This window comes from Cornus florida, unplaced genomic scaffold, assembly GCF_030987335.1.
Source record: "Cornus florida cultivar Cherokee Brave unplaced genomic scaffold, ASM3098733v1 CherokeeBrave_3.0.0_Hap2_Chr03, whole genome shotgun sequence".
NCBI lineage: Eukaryota > Viridiplantae > Streptophyta > Magnoliopsida > Cornales > Cornaceae > Cornus > Cornus florida.
This window is the reverse complement of record NW_026775573.1, coordinates 26,443,326-26,460,987: the sequence shown is the minus strand read 5'-3', so window position 1 is coordinate 26,460,987 and position 17,662 is coordinate 26,443,326. Positions and strand designations below refer to the sequence as shown.

Below are 17,662 nucleotides of genomic sequence, written 5' to 3'. Positions count from 1 at the left end.
CCAATATTCAATTCTCATTGTGAAATTGACTAACTTAATATTTTAAATAAAATTGTGCATGCATTATTAATTTATCTTACATCCATCTTAGATTTCATTTTCATATTAGTACAATTAAAACTTAGTGACATATTTTCTGTTAATTTAAGTTATTTAGGTAGTCAAATGATATTTCCTCAATTTTTCAAAAGAAAATGGTGAATTTTTTTTTTTGTTTTAAAAACTTTAGTGTCCGAAACTTTGTTCGGACTAATTCATTAAACTCGTGCTAAATGACCCTATATGAATTCAATAAGACTCAAACTATGTTCGCAATTGTGATTCCGTCCATAACTTTAGTTTTAAAGGTAGCAACGTTCTTTTATAAATTAAAAGTTTGCAAATAAAAATTGTTTATATATTTGTAAATATAATTGTTCTAAGTTAGGGGTCGAATATATGCTCTATGGAGACGGCGTATACGCTCGAGAATAAGAGAGTATTTTAGGGTTTATTAGAAAGAGGGTTTTAGGGAAGGAGATCCAAATTTGTGACGAGATTTCCTTAGAAGAACAAGAAGACCAGAACAGGTGAGTCCCTTCCATCACTGTCAATGTTTAATTTCATATTCAAATCTTTGCCTTATTTTAGGTGTATTGTATCAACCTCACCAATCCGGACACTGCATTCTCTTCAACTCTACCTATTCTCTTCATCATCATCAGCTCTCAAATCCATATCTAGCACTTCAAATCAACACTCATTCTCTGTCGATTACCTTATTAAATCATGTGGGTTTCCTCCAGAAAACACTCTCTCGGCCTCCAAGTACGTGAACTTCAAAACCCCAGACCAACCAGACTCCGTTCTCGCATTCTTCAGTAGCCATGGATTCATCGAAACCCAGATCTCACTTCTCATCAAAAGCTACCCTCGGGTACTCATGTCTGATCCCAAGAATACCCTTTTCCCCAAAATCGTATTTTTCCACTCTAAAGGTATTCCAACCGAAGACATTGCCAAATTAGTGTCTACAACACCAGGTGTTTTGAGGACAAGTTTGGAAAACAAAATCATCCTATCGTACAATTTCTTCAAGGAATTCCTCAAGTCCAAAGAGAAAACCAATGTCGTTGTTAAACGCTTTGCTAGGATTTTGTTGTTTGATCTTCACATATATGTAGTACCCAATTTTGAAGCTCTGAGAGAAATAGGTGTGCCCGAATCGAATATTGTGGCTCTCTTACAAGACACCCTCAAGCTTTCACGGCTAACGCTGATAGGTTTAAGGAGATTGTGGAGGAAGTAAAGAAAATGGGTTTTAACCCTATAAAAATGATGTTTGGTGTAGCAATTCATGCACTAAGGGCAATTAGTAAATCAACTTGGGAAAAGAAGTTGGAGGTTTATAAGAAGTGGGGTTTGTCTGAGGATCACATTTTGGTGGCTTTCAGGAAGTATCCAATGTTTATGTTGGCATCAGAGGATAAGATTACGGGAATAATAGATTTTTTTGTCAATAAAATGGGTTGGGAGTCTTCGATTGTTGCGAGGAGGCCAGTGCTTGTTGGCATGAGCTTGGAGAGGAGGATCATTCCAAGGTGTTTGGTTTATCAAATTCTGTTGTCGAAAGGTTTGATTAAGAAGGATTTTGGCCTGATGATTCGGATGTTGGAAACTCCTAAGAGTCACTTCCTAAAGTAAGTATGTGAAAAAATATGAGGAAGAGGATCCTGAGCTTTTGAAGTTATATCAGGAAAAGTTGAATCTTTCAAAGTAACTAGTGCATGGGAAAATGGGGAACAGAGTGGACTTTTGGGTAGTGAATATGCTTTTGTTTGAAATACAACATGGCAATCAATTCACGTTCATTAAAATCTTTGAGCAAATTTGAGTTCTCTGTTTTAGTTGGGGCAATGGGGAATTGAATTCTCCATTACTTTTGTAGTGGTTAAGGCTTGGTGTGATATGCCATTGTCTGTTACGTGGGAGGGCAGTGTAGGTGATCTTGGTTTTGTTTGACATACAATTTCAGATCTAGTTCAATTTGGTAAATTAGTGGTTTGGATTTTCAATTGTAATGATGCAAAGTTGTATTTCTTTTTATCCAGCAACTGTTATTTTCCCATTTCATTTACAGCATAAATAAATGAGATCATATAACATTGTTCTCTTTATGCAAGTGTGACATTGTTGGTTCAATTCATGATTCAGTCCATCTACCATCTTCCTCCCAGTCTGTATTGAGAACATTCTTTAAGTTTGGTTATGATTTTTAGTGTGTACAGGATGAATTCAGGTTTACACTCTTCTTTTGCTTGTTGGCGTTGATAGCACAGATGCTATATAGGATGCTCACCTTGGTGCATTGCCGTTACACCTCAACAACAAATATATTTTTTACCTATTATTGACCATGATTAGTCTGTAAAACAAGTTTCTATTCTTTCTGGTGAGTATGAAGCCGGAATGGAGAAGAAAGCGAAGAAAGTGTTAATAGATCAGCACAGAGAATCATCAACTATTATCCAATGTGTTCCCTTCTTAGTGAAAAATTATTGAATACCCCGGGGGTATGGTACCCCGGGGCATCCCAACCCTTGGATGTGGTGGGGGGCCCCACCACATCCATAATCCAATGGCCCTCACTGCCCCGGGGTACCATACCCCTGCGGTATTCAATAATTTCTCTTTCTTATTGCCCATTTACATAATGCTCTGCTTTTAAGTTCATTTGTAACCAAGAACAAGAACCAGAAGAGCTGGTTGCACAAAACCAGAAATACTTGCCCGCACAGCTCAAGAATCTATTCGGGCCACTGGTGTAAATTGAGTGGATATGTATGGCAGCAAAAATGTTAGTTTGATAATATTGGTTAATTGCAAAGTTAGGGAATAATTCATGTATGTGATATTCATTATTAGGACACGTGGTGGAGACCAAGTGGAAATTCCTTCGGCCTTTTTGGACAAATCTTTTTACCCCTTGGCCAAAAAAGATGATGTCTAAGCACGAGGCGTCGATTTGGATCCCTAATTCTTGGTGGAGAGAAAAATTGGGCCACACATACATTCTTCAGCCCAACGGTCGATTTAGGTTTTTCTTGTTGGCTGATTCTCGCCTTTTCGTCTTCGACCGTTGTAGTCTTCCGGTCCTTCTTACATTCAGGACAATACTCTTGATTAATCAAAGTGATTTGTACTTCCAAAATCTGAATTTCAACTTCTTTTTGGGCTTTGTCATGATTGCCAACAAAGATTTTTGTTTTCCATATGTCCTTCTATTAGAGAATTTGACACGAGATAATGATGGAAGACTTCCAAACCGTCGCCGGTTCAAGATAACAGCCCTGCGAGAGCAACAAACCCAACCCTTGGTCGAATTTACAGTAGAAACTGCTTAAATTATAGTTGTCTTTCAATTTGCAGCCATGACTGCATGAGTGGAAAATCCACAATGAAGCTTCGAGAATAACTGATCCATGTACTTGGGCTAGAAGTATTGTGACGAAAAGTTGCAGAAGGTTTTTTTTTGGGCAGAACTACACTTTGGTGGCGAACTTCTCGATGGCGAGTAATTTTTTTTTTTTTTTTTCAACGACACCTTGATGGCGAAAAGAAAATTTGGAAAACCAAATTTCTCTTTCAGCCACATCTAACAAAATTTTATCTTTCAGCAATGCCTTCGCGACGAGATGAATTTTTTTCTATGCAACACCTCAACGGAAAGCCAAATTTCTCTTTCAGCCATACCACAACGTGAGCCAATTTTTTTTATATTTTATTTTAGCAATACCCTAGGAATGAGCCAATTACTTTTTTCAGAGACACATCTACGGACCAAAAATTTCCTTTGCAGCTACACTTTTGGCAGCACACCAAAACTTTCCTTTGTAGCTAAACTTTGGCACGGACCAAAAATTTCCTTTGCAGCTACACATTGCCGACAGATCAAATAATCCTTTGCATCTACAATTTGGTGACGGACCAAAATTACTTTTGCAGCTACACTTCGGTGACGAGCCAAATTTCCTTTGTTGCTACAATTTGGCGACAGACCAAAATTTTCCTCGCAGCTACACTTCGGTGGCGTGCCAAGTTGATAGGATGCGACGAGCCCTTTTGATATCGCATGATGAGTGACAACAATATCTTGACAGCAAAACCAAGTTGACAAATTGCGATAAGCACTTTTGTTATCTTGTGACGAGCAATGAACGCTTTTGATATCATGTGAAAAGAATAATTTTCCATCTTTGAAGCCTTTTTTTTTTTTTGGTCGGGTTTATTGAACTCGAACCAAATCTCCAATATGCCTACTTACCCCGAACAAGGATCAAGTCATCACGTAGTTCATACTTTCTTTTTTTTGGAAATAATTTAAACTCGTTTCAAGGATTTTTTTCCCCTAAACAGTTTATACGAATGTTGAGGAGTTTTATTTTTATTTTTTATTTTTCCAAGTAGATAGTTTAAATTCGTGTCAAGGAGTGCTTCTTCTTTCTTCTTCTTCTTCTTCTTCTTCTTCTTTTTTTTTTTTTTTTTTTTTGCAAACAATTTATACTCATGTTAAGGAGTTCTTGATTTTTATTTTATTTTATTTTATTTTTTGGGAGAAGGTTTAAACTCGTGTCAAGGAGTGCTATCAACAGTTTAGGCTCGTATCGGGTAGCACTTGATATATAATTATTCTTTAACTTTACAAAAATCAGATGACAGTCCAAGCTCATATCGGAAGGCATGGACTATCTCTGCAAACCCTTTCTTGTTCAAGTTGTGACGGACGTAAAGAGTTTCCTCAAATATCTTATGCTTGAGAGTTTATGTTATTGTCAAATTCGCTATTCTACCAAGGGTTCTTTGACTCGATGCCCTCTGTGATTTAGCACTTTCGCGTGAAGTCATTGTAGTAGCATGATGCATTTGTTGATGAAAGTCTTAGGAAACGATTCTTGTTATGAAATATGTAGCTACTTTGTCGTTCACGCTAGGAAGTATTCAATCTTCCTCTTCGGAACCTCCGTCTTCTTCAAGAAGGTTGTTTGATATATCAAGATCATATTCTGTAGTACCATGGCTTGTTATGCTAAGCTCCATGTTGTGGGCTCGAGTAACAAGCTTTTCAGATGTGCCAGGCTTAATCCCTTGTAGGGTGTAAAGTAGCTCCCAGGGCATGCCTTGTATACACGTTTCAAGTGTAGAAATTTCAGACAAATGATCTTTGCAGTCAAGACTTAGAGCTTGCCAACGGTTTATGTAGTCAACCACCAGCTCATCCTTCATTTGTTTGATGTTAGTAAGCTCTAACATGCTCACTATTATGCGAGTATTGCAGAAGTGGTTGAGAAATTCTCGTTTCATCTGCACCCAATCGTCAATACTGCTAGCTTTGAGGTATGTGTACCAATCAAATGCATTCTCTTTTAGGGAACACACAAATTTCTTGACAAAGAGGTCCCCTTTTGTACAAGCATTGTTGCAAGTCTCTACAAAATGTGCCACATATTGATTAATTTTTATTTATTTCATAAAGCTTATTTTTAGTCACTAAATTCTTAAATAATAGTGGTAAATTCATTAAAAATTCATCTTTATCGACTTCCGTTATAAAAAGTAGCGTATCGGTTCATTTTGATTAATACGTGCGAGTTTTTAAAAAATTCACGACTGCGATGACTGATTTTATTATGTAACTTTAATACAGGTCCGAATACATTACACTGCGACCAATATCGTGATTGCCAATCTTGGTCTTTATTGTTGTAACATCTTTACATGATTATAGTAAAAAAATTTCATCCGTGGAGGTAGACAAGAGTTTGGATGAACAACGTATATCTGGTGTTGTGTGTGGCTTGTGTATGCTTTATTGCTCTAATTGGATTTTCATGGATTTTGTGCAACTGCATTCTGGTAGAGTGCGAGTAGTCTAGTTCTCCACTTTTGGGTTGCTCAGACATGGGATTAAAATAAAAATATGAGACTTAAATTTATTTATTGGTGAAAGGGCAGACATGGGACATTAAAATAATAAATTGGGTATTTGATTGATTTATTTATTTTAAAAGGACATATCAGAAATGATTGAGCATAAAGATCTCATTCGATCTAAATATTTAATTTAATTTTTCTTTTTTAATCACAATTCATCCTTTCTATAATATTTACTTTTTAAAATTATTTTTAATCAATTCATCCCATGTCAATTAAGTTCAACTTAATATTTCACACCAAATGGTGAAATATATTATTATTTTATTTCTTAAAATTTTAATTTACATTTATCTCAGGCTTAAATTTTTTTTATAAGGGTTATCTCATACTTTAATTGCATTATATTACTTATAAAATTAAGTTCAATTACAATCCAATAAGAGAAAAGTTTAATCTCCTATATTTCTCTAAGCTATACTAGCTCACCATTCTAAACAAAATGACATCTCCACAGTCCTTTGATGTAATAATTTAAAGAAAAATGCACTGAAATTTTCACATTTCTTTGATGCATTAAACTCAAATTTTACTGTGAAACTTTTAGGCTAGTTTGGTTGGAAAGAAATGTAAGAAAAAGAAAAATAAAATAAAATAAAAGGATATTGTTTTTTTTTTTTTTTTTTTTTTTTTTGAATATTGGAAAGAAAAGAAAGGGAATGGAAGTATTTGGTGGGACACAATAAAAATTGATGAGATGGTTTTGTTATCTTCGCAAGAATGGAAGGAAATGTCAGCATTTGTAATGAATCTTTATTGATACCAATTTTTTCATATATTTATAAAGAAAACCTATAAAAATGGTATGGTAATAAATTTATTAAAATAATTTCATTTTCTTTCTTTCTCGAAAAATGATTATTATAATTTATATATATATATTAATTAACTAAACACAATAAATGTTTAATACTATCATTTCAATTTTATTATTATTTTTTATTTTTTTCTTAAATCTTGTAACTAATCTTATTATTTCTTTTCTTTTCTATGTACTCAACCTAGCTTTAATCGGTTAAAGAATCATTTTTCTACTCAACCCATTTATTTATTTTTTGCCAAAAGTCCTAACTTCATTTTTAAAGCAGTAAACTCATTTTCCAGATAATGATAATTAGTAATAGATATTTGTGAAAAAAGAATGCTACTTTGACAGAAGGATTAATCTAATTGCTTGATGTGAGTTGGTGTAATAAAACGATGTCGTGTGAGGCAGTATAATAAACCCCTATTTTAGGGTTCATCAGGAAAGACGGTTTTAGGGAAGCAGATCCAAAATTGCGACAAGATTTCCTCTGAAGAACAAGAACAGAACAACAGGTGAGTCCCTTCCATCATTGTCCATGTTTAATTTCATATTCAAATCTTTGCGTTATTTTAGGTGTGTTGTTGTATCAACTTCACTTACCCACAAACTCCATTTTCTTCAACACCACCCATTATCTTCTTCATCATCATTAGCTCTCAAATCCATATCTAGCACTTCAAATCAACACTCATTCACAGTCGATTACCTTATTAAATCATGTGGGTTTCCTCCAGAAAAGGCTCTCTCGGCCTCCAAGTACGTGAACTTCAAAACCCCAGACCAACCAGACTCTGTTCTCGCATTCTTCAGAAACCATGGATTCACCGAAATCCAGATCTCACTTCTCATCAGAAGACTCACTCGGCTACTCTTGTCCGATCCCGATAAAACCCTTTTACCCAAAATCGAATTTTTCCACTCTAAAGGTTTTTCAACCCAAGAGATTTCCAAAATACTGTCTGCAGCACCACGTGTTTTGAGAAGAAATTTGGAAAACCAAATCATCCCATCGTACAATTTCTTGAAGGAATTTCTCAAGTCCGAAGCAAAGACGAATGCCGCCATTAAACACTTTGCTAGGATTTTGTTGTATGATCTTCACATAAATGTAGCACCCAATATTGAAGCTCTGAGAGAAATAGGTGTGCCCGAATCGAATATTGTGGCTCTCTTGACAAATCTACCTGGTGCTTTCACAGCTAGTACTGATAGGTTTAAGGAGATTGTGGAAGAAGTAAAGAAAATGGGCTTTAACCCTGAAAAAATGACGTTTGCTCTAGCAATTGGTGCAGTGAAGGGAATGAGTAAATCAACTTGGGAAAAGAAGGTGGAGGTTTATAAGAAGTGGGGTTTGTCTGAGGATGAGATTTTGGTGGCTTTTGGGAAGCAACCACAGTTTATGGTGATATCAGAGGATAAGATTATGGGGATAATGGATTTTTTTGTCAATAAAATGGGTTGGGAGTCTTCGATTGTTGTGAGGACGCCAGTGCTTGTTGGCCTGAGCTTGAAGAGGAGGATCATTCCAAGGTGTTTGGTTTATCAAATTCTGTTGTCCAAAGGTTTGATTAAGAAAGATTTTGGCTTGATTCAGATGTTGGTGTCTCCTGAAAGTTACATCCTACAGAAGTATGTGAAAAAATATGAGAAAGAAGCTCCTGAGCTTTTGAAGTTATATCAGGAGAAGTTGAATCTTTCAAAGTGACTAGAATATGGAAAAATGAGGAACAGAGTTGGTTTCGAAGTGACTAGAATATGCTTTTGTGTGAAATACAACATGGTAATCAATTCACATTCATTGATCTCTGAGCAAATTTGAATTATCCGTTTTACAAAACACTCTCAAGCTTTCACGCCTAATGCTGATAGGTTTAAGGAGATTGTGGAGGAAGTAAAGAAAATGGGTTTTAACCCTACAACAATGATGTTTGGTATAACAATTTATGCACTGAGGGCAATGAGTGAATCAACTTGGGAAAAGAAGGTGGAGGTTTATAAGAAGTGGGGTTTGTCTGTGGCTTTTGTGAAGCCTCCAAGGTGTATGGTGGCATCAGAGGATAAGATTATGGGGATGATGGATTTTTTTGTCAATGAAATGGGTCGGGAGTCTTCGATTATTGCGAGGAGTCCAGTGCGTGTTTCCCTGAGCTTGGAGAGGAGGATCATTCCAAGGTTTTTCGTTTATCAAAGTCCTTTGTCGAAAGGTTTGATTAAGAAGGATTTTGGCTTGATTAAGATGTTGGTGTCTCCTGAAAGTTACTTCCTAAAAAATTTTGTGAAAAAATATGAGGAAGAAGCTCCCGAGCTTTCGAAGTTTTACCAGGAGAAGTTGAATCTTTCAAAGTAACTAGGATATGGGGGAAAAGAGTAACAGAGTGGACTTCTTAATTCCAACTAGACATTGGTAGTGAATATTCTTGGGTACTCATGGGTAGTGAATATGCTTTTGTTTGAAATTCACATTGTCTGTTTTAGTTCTGGCATTGAAACTTAGAAGCCCAACAAAATGGTGCATTGAATTCTCCAGTACTTTTGTAGTGGTTAAGACTTGGTGTGATATGGCATTGTCTGTAATCTGGGAAAGCAGTCTAGCTGATCTAGGTTTTGGAACTAGTTCAATTTGGTAAATTAATGATTTTGATTTTCAATTGTAATGATGCAAACCTCTAATTCAGTGTTGTACTTCTTTATCCATCAACTATTATCTTCCTCTTTTCATTACGGCATAAATAAATGAGATTATATAACGTTGTTCTATTTATGCAAGTGTGACATTGTTGGTTCAATTCATGATTCAGTCCATCTACCATCTTCCTCCCAGACTGTAATGAGAATTTCTTTTGCTCATTTTCATACCATATTCCCTACTAAGCATTAGTTGCTCACCCGGTTATGCGTAGTGTTTATTATTATTTTTATTTATTTATGTTTTTTTAACTTAGACTATATGTATGAATGATGTAATTTGAAGAAACTTGATGCATTATGTGTATGGTTAAGTAACCATGTTATAGTATGTATGATTATTGTAAGTTACATGGTCATTTCATGTTGTTCATGATTACTAGCATGTTAGAAGTGGTATTGGCCTTGTCGGCCTTTCCTTTATTTTGCACTTCAAATGGGAGAGGTCGTGTCCCCATTATCTTCGTATTCAACACGTGTGAATTTATGGGTCTCATGGTAGTATTTATTTAGGCCTTAATCTTGCTCACTTTTTTACCCTTCTTTGTTTTTTTTTGGGAAAATTACACGGACACTCGGGTTAAGTTAAATTTCATGTAAACTAACATTTTGGTTTTAATTTTCAGTTACACTCCAAATTTTTTTTGGGCTCTGACATGTCAAATCGACCCATTTATTCTTTTTTTTTTTTTTTTTCATACAATTTAAAACAAAATACCTATAAACTTAAATGACAAAAATACCCTTATTAATAAACAAAACCCACCCGTGCCAAATCAATCTCTCTCCGCTCTCTATATGTATCGAAACATTGATCTGGAAAGCTAATGATGCTCCTAGATCTGAAAAGCTATTGTTTTTTGCTTTAACATTTTCGTTTCTTGTCTGTTTTGGTTCATTGCAATTTGTTTTGTAGATAGCAAATGTTGTTTTGAATTTCATGTATGAATCTAAAAAGAATGGTGGTGTTCGTATTTTCAGATGTCTGTTTATAATCTTTATATCTATGTATATATTTACAGCTAACAATACTTTTTATGTTCAGTTCTCATTTTTAATTAAATCAAAACTTTTTTTTGTTGAAATCTAATTTGTAATTTAGTGAATTGGGTTGGAAAAGTATGTTCAAAAGATTACAAAGATGTATTTTTTGCTGTGAATTTGATTCTGACAATTTAATCTAACTATTATCTAATACAAATTAGTTTGATCATCCTTCTCTAATCTCTCTAATTTGTTTCTTTTGGATCAATAGTTACATAAATGTCTATAATATGTTTTGTGTTTACTTTTAACTTGCTATGACTCCCGACAGAAGTATTATACACACACACACGCATACTTAGTGAGAGAAGAAGAGGGTTGATTTTAGAATATTTTGGTAATTTAAAATAGGTCTCTTGGGGGTGTATAAGTCATTTTACACATAAAATAAAGTTAACACAAAGTTAAAAAGGTAATATAGTCATTTTATAGTCATGAATTTTGAAATCCGGGGTTAGTCGACCGGACCTTGAGTTAGTCAATCGTACCTTGAGTTAGTCAATTGGGGTACGAATCATATAAATTTATTTATTTAGAGCATTCTTTAGGGGCTGTTTGGGGGATCTTTAGGGAATTTTCTCATAGTTATTGAAAGCATGTTTTAAAGTTCAATTGGGGGTTGTTTGGCAACCTAAGGTATTTCACATTCTTTTTTAACGGTCCTTTGTTTTAGTCAAAATATTATTTTATACCACGAAACTCCTCTTTTTTTAATCTTATTTTGTAAAAACATTTATGAAACTTTTCCGTGGTGTCACCGTCCATAAAAATGATTTGTTTTACATTTTGAGGTTTTTCTCAAATATCTTCAAGTAGAGTCATTCCACAAGCTTTGGACTTAAAATGATGCATTCACGTGACGTTGTTTCATTTATATCTCGAGACTTTGTATGGCAACTATTTGAATGAGATTGGAGACCTTTTTGATCTCCATATTTTACTTCCGTTTTGTGAACTCGGGTATTGGGTCCGATTTACGTTCACTTTACTTATACATCGGGTCATCTAGATTCGGGCATGACAATAAAGATGATTAATATATATTTGTATTAAAAAAATTAATAATTGTAGTTCAACAGTTGCACTAACGAATTATTTGTTGTAACTGAACTGACAGGAATGGACAGTAAGAATTGTCGAAGGCCGGTATTTCTGTTCTCCTGAACCGATGCCATTTAATAGACTACTTTAGGAAACAGGAGAGTAATTTAGGGTTCATCATCAGGAAAAAAAGTAGAATTCTTTCTCTAGAAACGCATCGTGTTAAGGCAGTATAAGTATATTGAACAGATCGAGCGTCAGAGAGTGTTTTAAGCTCAGTTTGGTAGAGTGGAAATAAGATGAAAAGAAAAGAATGGTTACGGAGGGTGATAAAAAAATGTGTTTAGTATTGAAAGTTGAAAGGAAAGGAAAGGGAATGGAGGGTTTTGGAGGGATAGAAATAGGCTCAACAGTGTTTGTAATCCTCCCAAAAATGGGAGGAAATGGAAAGAAAGGGGAGGACAGGGCACGAGAGAGTAATGTAATACCAAATTTACCCTTGATTCTAGGGGGCCAAAATTCACTACGTTGAGGAGAGGCTGGAACAGAATTGCAGTCGCCGGAAACGAAGGGGCACGTGAAAGACTCGTTAAATCTACTCGCATGCGCGCGTGACGGCGAGTGGGCGGCGAAGTTCAGTCCGGCGATGAATCAAGCATGGCAGATAGGTACATGGATGGAACTAATTTCAATTTTGTGGCTGACCAGACTTCCTCACCGCCCATGGAAGCTGTCGGACCTAACTACTTCACTATTTGTTCTGAAATATATGGGTTTTGAACTTCTAATTCTTATAGATTTTGTAGTTTGCAGTTGCACAGAGAGAGAGAGAGAGAGCGAGAGAGAGGGCAAGTTCAGAGTTGAGAATGAGAATAGAGATAGAGGTGGAGGCTGAATTTATTTGCCTTAAAAATAGATTAGTTTTTCTGGTGGCCCGCCTATAAATTATGAGGCCCATAACTTTATTTTTTATAATATAAAAGGGTATAATAGTAAATTTACTAAAATACTTTCCTTCCCTTTCTTTTCCCAAACATAATTATTATCCTTTCCTTTCTTTTCCTTCATTAATCAACCAAACACGATAGGGGATTAAAATTATCCTTCCCTTCCATTCCCTTCCATTCCCTTCTCTTCCATTTCCTTTCCCTCATAACTAATGTTATCCTCCCCCTTCAAACCCACCGTACCAAACACAGCCTTAGGGTTTATCAGAAAGGAGGCTTTTAGAGAAGGATATCCAAATTTGCGACTAAATTTCTATCAAAAGAACAAAAGCAGAAAAGGTGAGTCCCTTCTAGCAGTTTCCATGTTTAATTTCATATTTAAATCTTTGCTTTATTTGAGGTGTGTTGTTGTATCAACTTCACTTATCCACAAACTCCATTTCCTTCAACACTACCGATTCTCTTCTTCATCATTAGCACTCAAATCCGTATCTAGCACTCCAAATTAACACTCATTCACCGTCGACTACCTCATAAAATCATGTGGGTTTACTCCAGAAAAGGCTCTTTTGGTCTCCAAACGCCTGAAGTTCGAAACCCCAAACAAACCAGACTCTGTTATGGCATTCTTCAGAAACCATGGATTCACAGATACCCAGATCTTACTTTTCATCAGAAAACTCCCTCGGTTACTCTTGTCTGATCTCGAGAATACCCATTTACCCAAAATCAAAATTTTCCACTCTAAAGGTTTTCCAACCCAAGAGCTTGCCAAAATACCATCTACAGCACCAGGTGTTTTGAGAAGAAGTTTGGAAGACCATATCATCCTAGCGTACAATTTTTTCAAGGTATTGCTGAAGACTGAAAAAAAAAATGAATGTCGTTATTAAACGCTTTGCTGGGATTTTGTTGTATGATGATCTTCACATACATGTAATACCCAATATTGAAGCTATGAGAGAAATAGGTGTGCCCGAATCGAATATTGTGGCTTTCTTGACAAAACAACCTCAAGCTTTCACGCCTAACGCTAATAGGTTTAAGGAGATAGTGGAGGAAGAAAAGAAAATGGGTTTTAACCCTACAAAAATGATGTTTGGTGCTGCAATTCATGCAATGAGGGGAATGAGTAAATCAAATTGGGAAAAAAAGGTGGAGGTTTATAAGAAGTGGGGTTTGTTTGAGGATGAGATGTTGGTGGCTTTTGTGAAGCATCCAAGGTGTATGGTGGCATAAAAGGATAAGATTATGGGGATGATGGATTTTTTTGTCAATAAAATGGGTTGGGAGTCTTCTATTATTGTGAGGAGGCCAGGGCTTCCTTGCTTGAGCTTGGAGAGGAGGATCATTCCAAGGTGTTTGGTTTATCAAATTCTGTTGTCAAAAGGTTTGATTAAGAAGGATTTTGTAACGACCCTAAACTGATACCATTTATAAAAAAAATTCGGCATGACTTCCGCTAAAAAGAGTCCTACGACTACCTGCTTAATGCATAAAAATACAAAGGTCTCTCTCTTGGACCTTCAAAATTTATCTAATCTGTCCCAACACAATGCAAATAATACATTCCAGCATCCCTTTCATCCATTCATCACGCCTCAACATAGTTCATTTCATGGTGGAATATCCACATACCATTTAATCCAAATATCGTGAATACAGTCCCAACAATACATGGTTAAGATCTAAAGTCCATGTCTTACAACGTTTAGACAACTTATAATAAAATTACAGCCCATAAATATAATTACAATAATAAGAGTTCACAAATCTCTATACCAAATATAACAAACTAAGATTTTACAAAAAATATAGGACTTAAATACAAAAATAGCAAAACGATCTTTTAATCCAATTTAAGCCTGTGGTGGAACGTTATTCGCCCCTTCTTTCCCCTTTCCTAAAAAATATGTTAAATATAAAGGGTGAGCAAAATTGCTCAGTAGGTGGTGCCTAAGATGCGTCTCTTGTGACCCGTGAATCCAAATAATGAATAGGATGATAGGTAGAGGGGTCATGCTAAATCGGGGAAAATACAATATAAATCTACAAGTTCAAAACAAATGAATGTCGTGCCATGAATGTAATATCATGCATGTCACTCCCCATTTTCAAAAAATTTCATTACTTCACAAACTGTTAATATAACCCGCCCTTTGGTGACTCCGCAATGACATGAGAGAAGGATTGGCTATTATCCCTGACATTTGGTACCTCCGTAGTGTCATTTGGGGCCCAGATAGCTCAACTACGCTAGGGCAATCTCCCTAATTCCCTTTAGGCTATATTAACACACCGGCCCTTTGGTGACTCCACAGCGACCGGGTTTTCTTAAAACCGTTTCATCAAATTCTTCCTAAAAATCCCCTTTTTCATTCTTATCAAATCATGGTACCCTTTTTTTTTTTTTTTCATGCCCATGCTATGAATGCATATCACATGTCTTTTTAATATTATGAAAATGGAGAGAATTATTATCACACAATTAGCATATTTCCATATAAAATTTTCAATAAATTATTAAGGATCATAGACATGGAAAAATTAACATATTAAGCATACTAAAATTCTAAGAAAATTTTCATAAGCTTCCATTTATCATTTCTATCAATTTTGTTAACACAATAATATAAAGAAATCAATAATGAAGCATGACAAAAATTCTAAGGAAATTTCCACAAGCTTCCAAGTATCATTTCTAACAATTTTGTCAACACAATAATATAATGAAATTAATAATTAAGCATGTTTTTTATATGAATCAATAATTACACATACAATCATGAACTTTATACCCACAAGAAAATCATTCTAGAGATAATTAATTTCAATTAAGCATGTTGGCATCAAATAACAAGAATTAACTCACTGATGAACAAGAAAATGCAAATTAGAGACCCCTACCTCTAAATAAGCCAAAAACCCCAATTTTCACCTCAAACCCTGGGATTAGAGATCCCCTAAATGATGGCCAAATGAAGATTGGCTCCGATCAACTCGTAGACCTTGTCGTGGGCTTCAATTTACCGCAAACAGCACTTAAAATTACTAAGGAATGATGAATTAATCAGAGGTTAAAGTTGCAAAGGAAAAAGAAAAAGAAAAAGGCAGCGAGAGAGAGAACTGGCCGAGAGAGAAGCTGATTGCATAAAAATGGGTCTGTAATTGCCCTTTGTCATGTAATGACTTAAAATATCAGCGGGCCCCACTAATTAAAATATATATATTTTAACTTTAAATATATATACACATATATATCACAAACATTACATTCTCCCCAACTTTAAAAGATTTTGTCCCGAAGTCAAGCCATACCTGTGGGAGGAAACAATTCTGAATACTTGGAGCGAACTTCCTGTTCTAACTCCCAAGTAGACTCCTTAACTCCATGATGCCTCCAAAGAACTTTCACCAATGGTATCGTCTTATTCCTTAACACTTTCTGCTGTGTGTCAAAGATCTGAACTGGTCCCTCCTCGTAGGAAACATCCTCATTAATGTCCACATCAACCCAACTCAAAATGTGAGATGGATCTGACTCGTACTTCCGTAACATCGATACATGGAAAACATTGTGGACCCTGTCCAACTGTGGTGGCAAAGCAAGTTTGTAGGCAACCTCACCTACTCGGTCCAAGATCTTAAAAGGTCCAATGAATCGTGGCGATAACTTATCACTCTTCCCGAACCTCAACAGTCCCTTCCGTGGAGAAACCCGTAGAAAAACATGGTCTCCCACATAAATGTAGCACCCAATATTTGTTGTATGATCTTCACATAAATGTAACACCCAATATTGAAGTTCTGAGAGAAAAAGGTGTGCCCGAATCGAATATTGTGGCTCTCTTTACAAGACATCCTCAAGCTTTCATGGCTAAAGCTGATAGGTTTAAGAAGATTGTGGAGGAAGTAAAGAAAATGGGTTTTAACCCTACAAAAATGATATTTGTAGCAATTCATGTACTGAGGGCAATGATTAAATCAACTTGGGAAAAGAAGGTGGCGGTTTCTAAGAAGTGGGGTTTGTCTGAGGATGAGATTTTGGTGGCTTTTGTGAAGCATCCACAGTGTATGTTGGTATCAAAGGATAAGATTATGGGGATGATGGATTTTTTTGTTAATAAAATGGGTTGGGAATCTTCGATTATTGCGAGGAGGCCAATGCTTCTTTGCTTGAGCTTCAATTGTAATGATGCAAACATCTAACTCTGTGTTGTACTTTTTTATCCATCAACTGTTATCTTCCTCTTTTGTTTAGAGCATAAAAAAAATGAGATTATATAAAATTGTTCTCTTTATGCAAGTGTGACGTTGTAGTTTCAATTCACGATCAGTCCATCTCCCATCTTCCTCCATGTCTGTATTATGTGTTTTCTTTAAGTTTGTCCAGGATGAATTCAGGTTTACACTCTTTTCTTTACCTGTATTATTGACGATGATTAGTCCATAAAACAAGTTTCTATTCTTTCTGGTGAGTATGAAGCTGGAATGGAGAAGAAAGTGTTGATAGATATCTCAGCTGGAGAATCATTGACTATTATCCACTGTGTTCCTTTCTATTCTTCCTTTGTTTGTTTGTTTGGAGAATGATGTTTTAGGGACAAAGGTTGAAAGGGAATGAAATATATTTAGGGACTCTTATCAACATGATTTATTACTGTTAAAGTTAATTTCATCATTGGTATCAAATTGTAATCCCATGAGTAGAAAATTGGAATAAATGTACTACAGTGAAATTCACTATGACATGTGATCATGATTTTCAAAACGCACAAGTCACGATTCTCGAAACAAAACATTTGTTTTTTAGACATAGGGAGTAACTAAGAGCCAGAAGAGTAGGTTGTACAAAACCGGAAGCATTTGCCTGCCATTTCACACAGCTCAAGAATCTAGTCGTGCGGATTGCCTGAAAGTGAATTCTGAATATAAATGCGACAGTATTATTCCAGATATGATAGGTTAGAATTCAAACAAAAATTCTTCTCAAATCGGAATTCCAACTTCTTTTTGGGCTTTGTCACACTAGCATTTCCCGGATCCCTTTTAAAAGAACTTTGTAAAAGAAAACTCTTTAATAAAAGTAATATCCTTTTAAAAAACACGTCTTAAAGAACTCAGGCTGTTGGAAATGATTTTTTTTTTTTAAATTTATTAACGCTGG

General features: G+C 35.5%; 3 protein-coding genes across 3 annotated transcripts; all 3 read left to right on the top strand.

The window, feature by feature from the left end:
• Window positions 1–922: 922 nt before the first annotated feature.
• Window positions 923–1,683, top strand: LOC132301325 (uncharacterized). Its single transcript, XM_059798589.1, has 2 exons — window positions 923–1,262; window positions 1,331–1,683. The coding sequence occupies exons 1-2, from the start codon at window positions 923–925 to the stop codon at window positions 1,681–1,683; spliced, it is 693 nt and encodes a 230-aa protein (XP_059654572.1).
• A 3,616-nt stretch (window positions 1,684–5,299) lies between these two features.
• On the top strand, window positions 5,300–9,125 carry LOC132301324 (uncharacterized). The gene is made up of 3 exons (XM_059798588.1): window positions 5,300–5,373; window positions 7,352–8,479; window positions 8,648–9,125. The coding sequence occupies exons 1-3, from the start codon at window positions 5,300–5,302 to the stop codon at window positions 9,123–9,125; spliced, it is 1,680 nt and encodes a 559-aa protein (XP_059654571.1).
• Window positions 9,126–13,371: 4,246 nt separating this feature from the next.
• On the top strand, window positions 13,372–16,704 carry LOC132301323 (uncharacterized). Its single transcript, XM_059798587.1, has 2 exons — window positions 13,372–13,720; window positions 16,301–16,704. The coding sequence occupies exons 1-2, from the start codon at window positions 13,372–13,374 to the stop codon at window positions 16,702–16,704; spliced, it is 753 nt and encodes a 250-aa protein (XP_059654570.1).
• The last annotated feature ends 958 nt before the right edge of the window (window positions 16,705–17,662 follow it).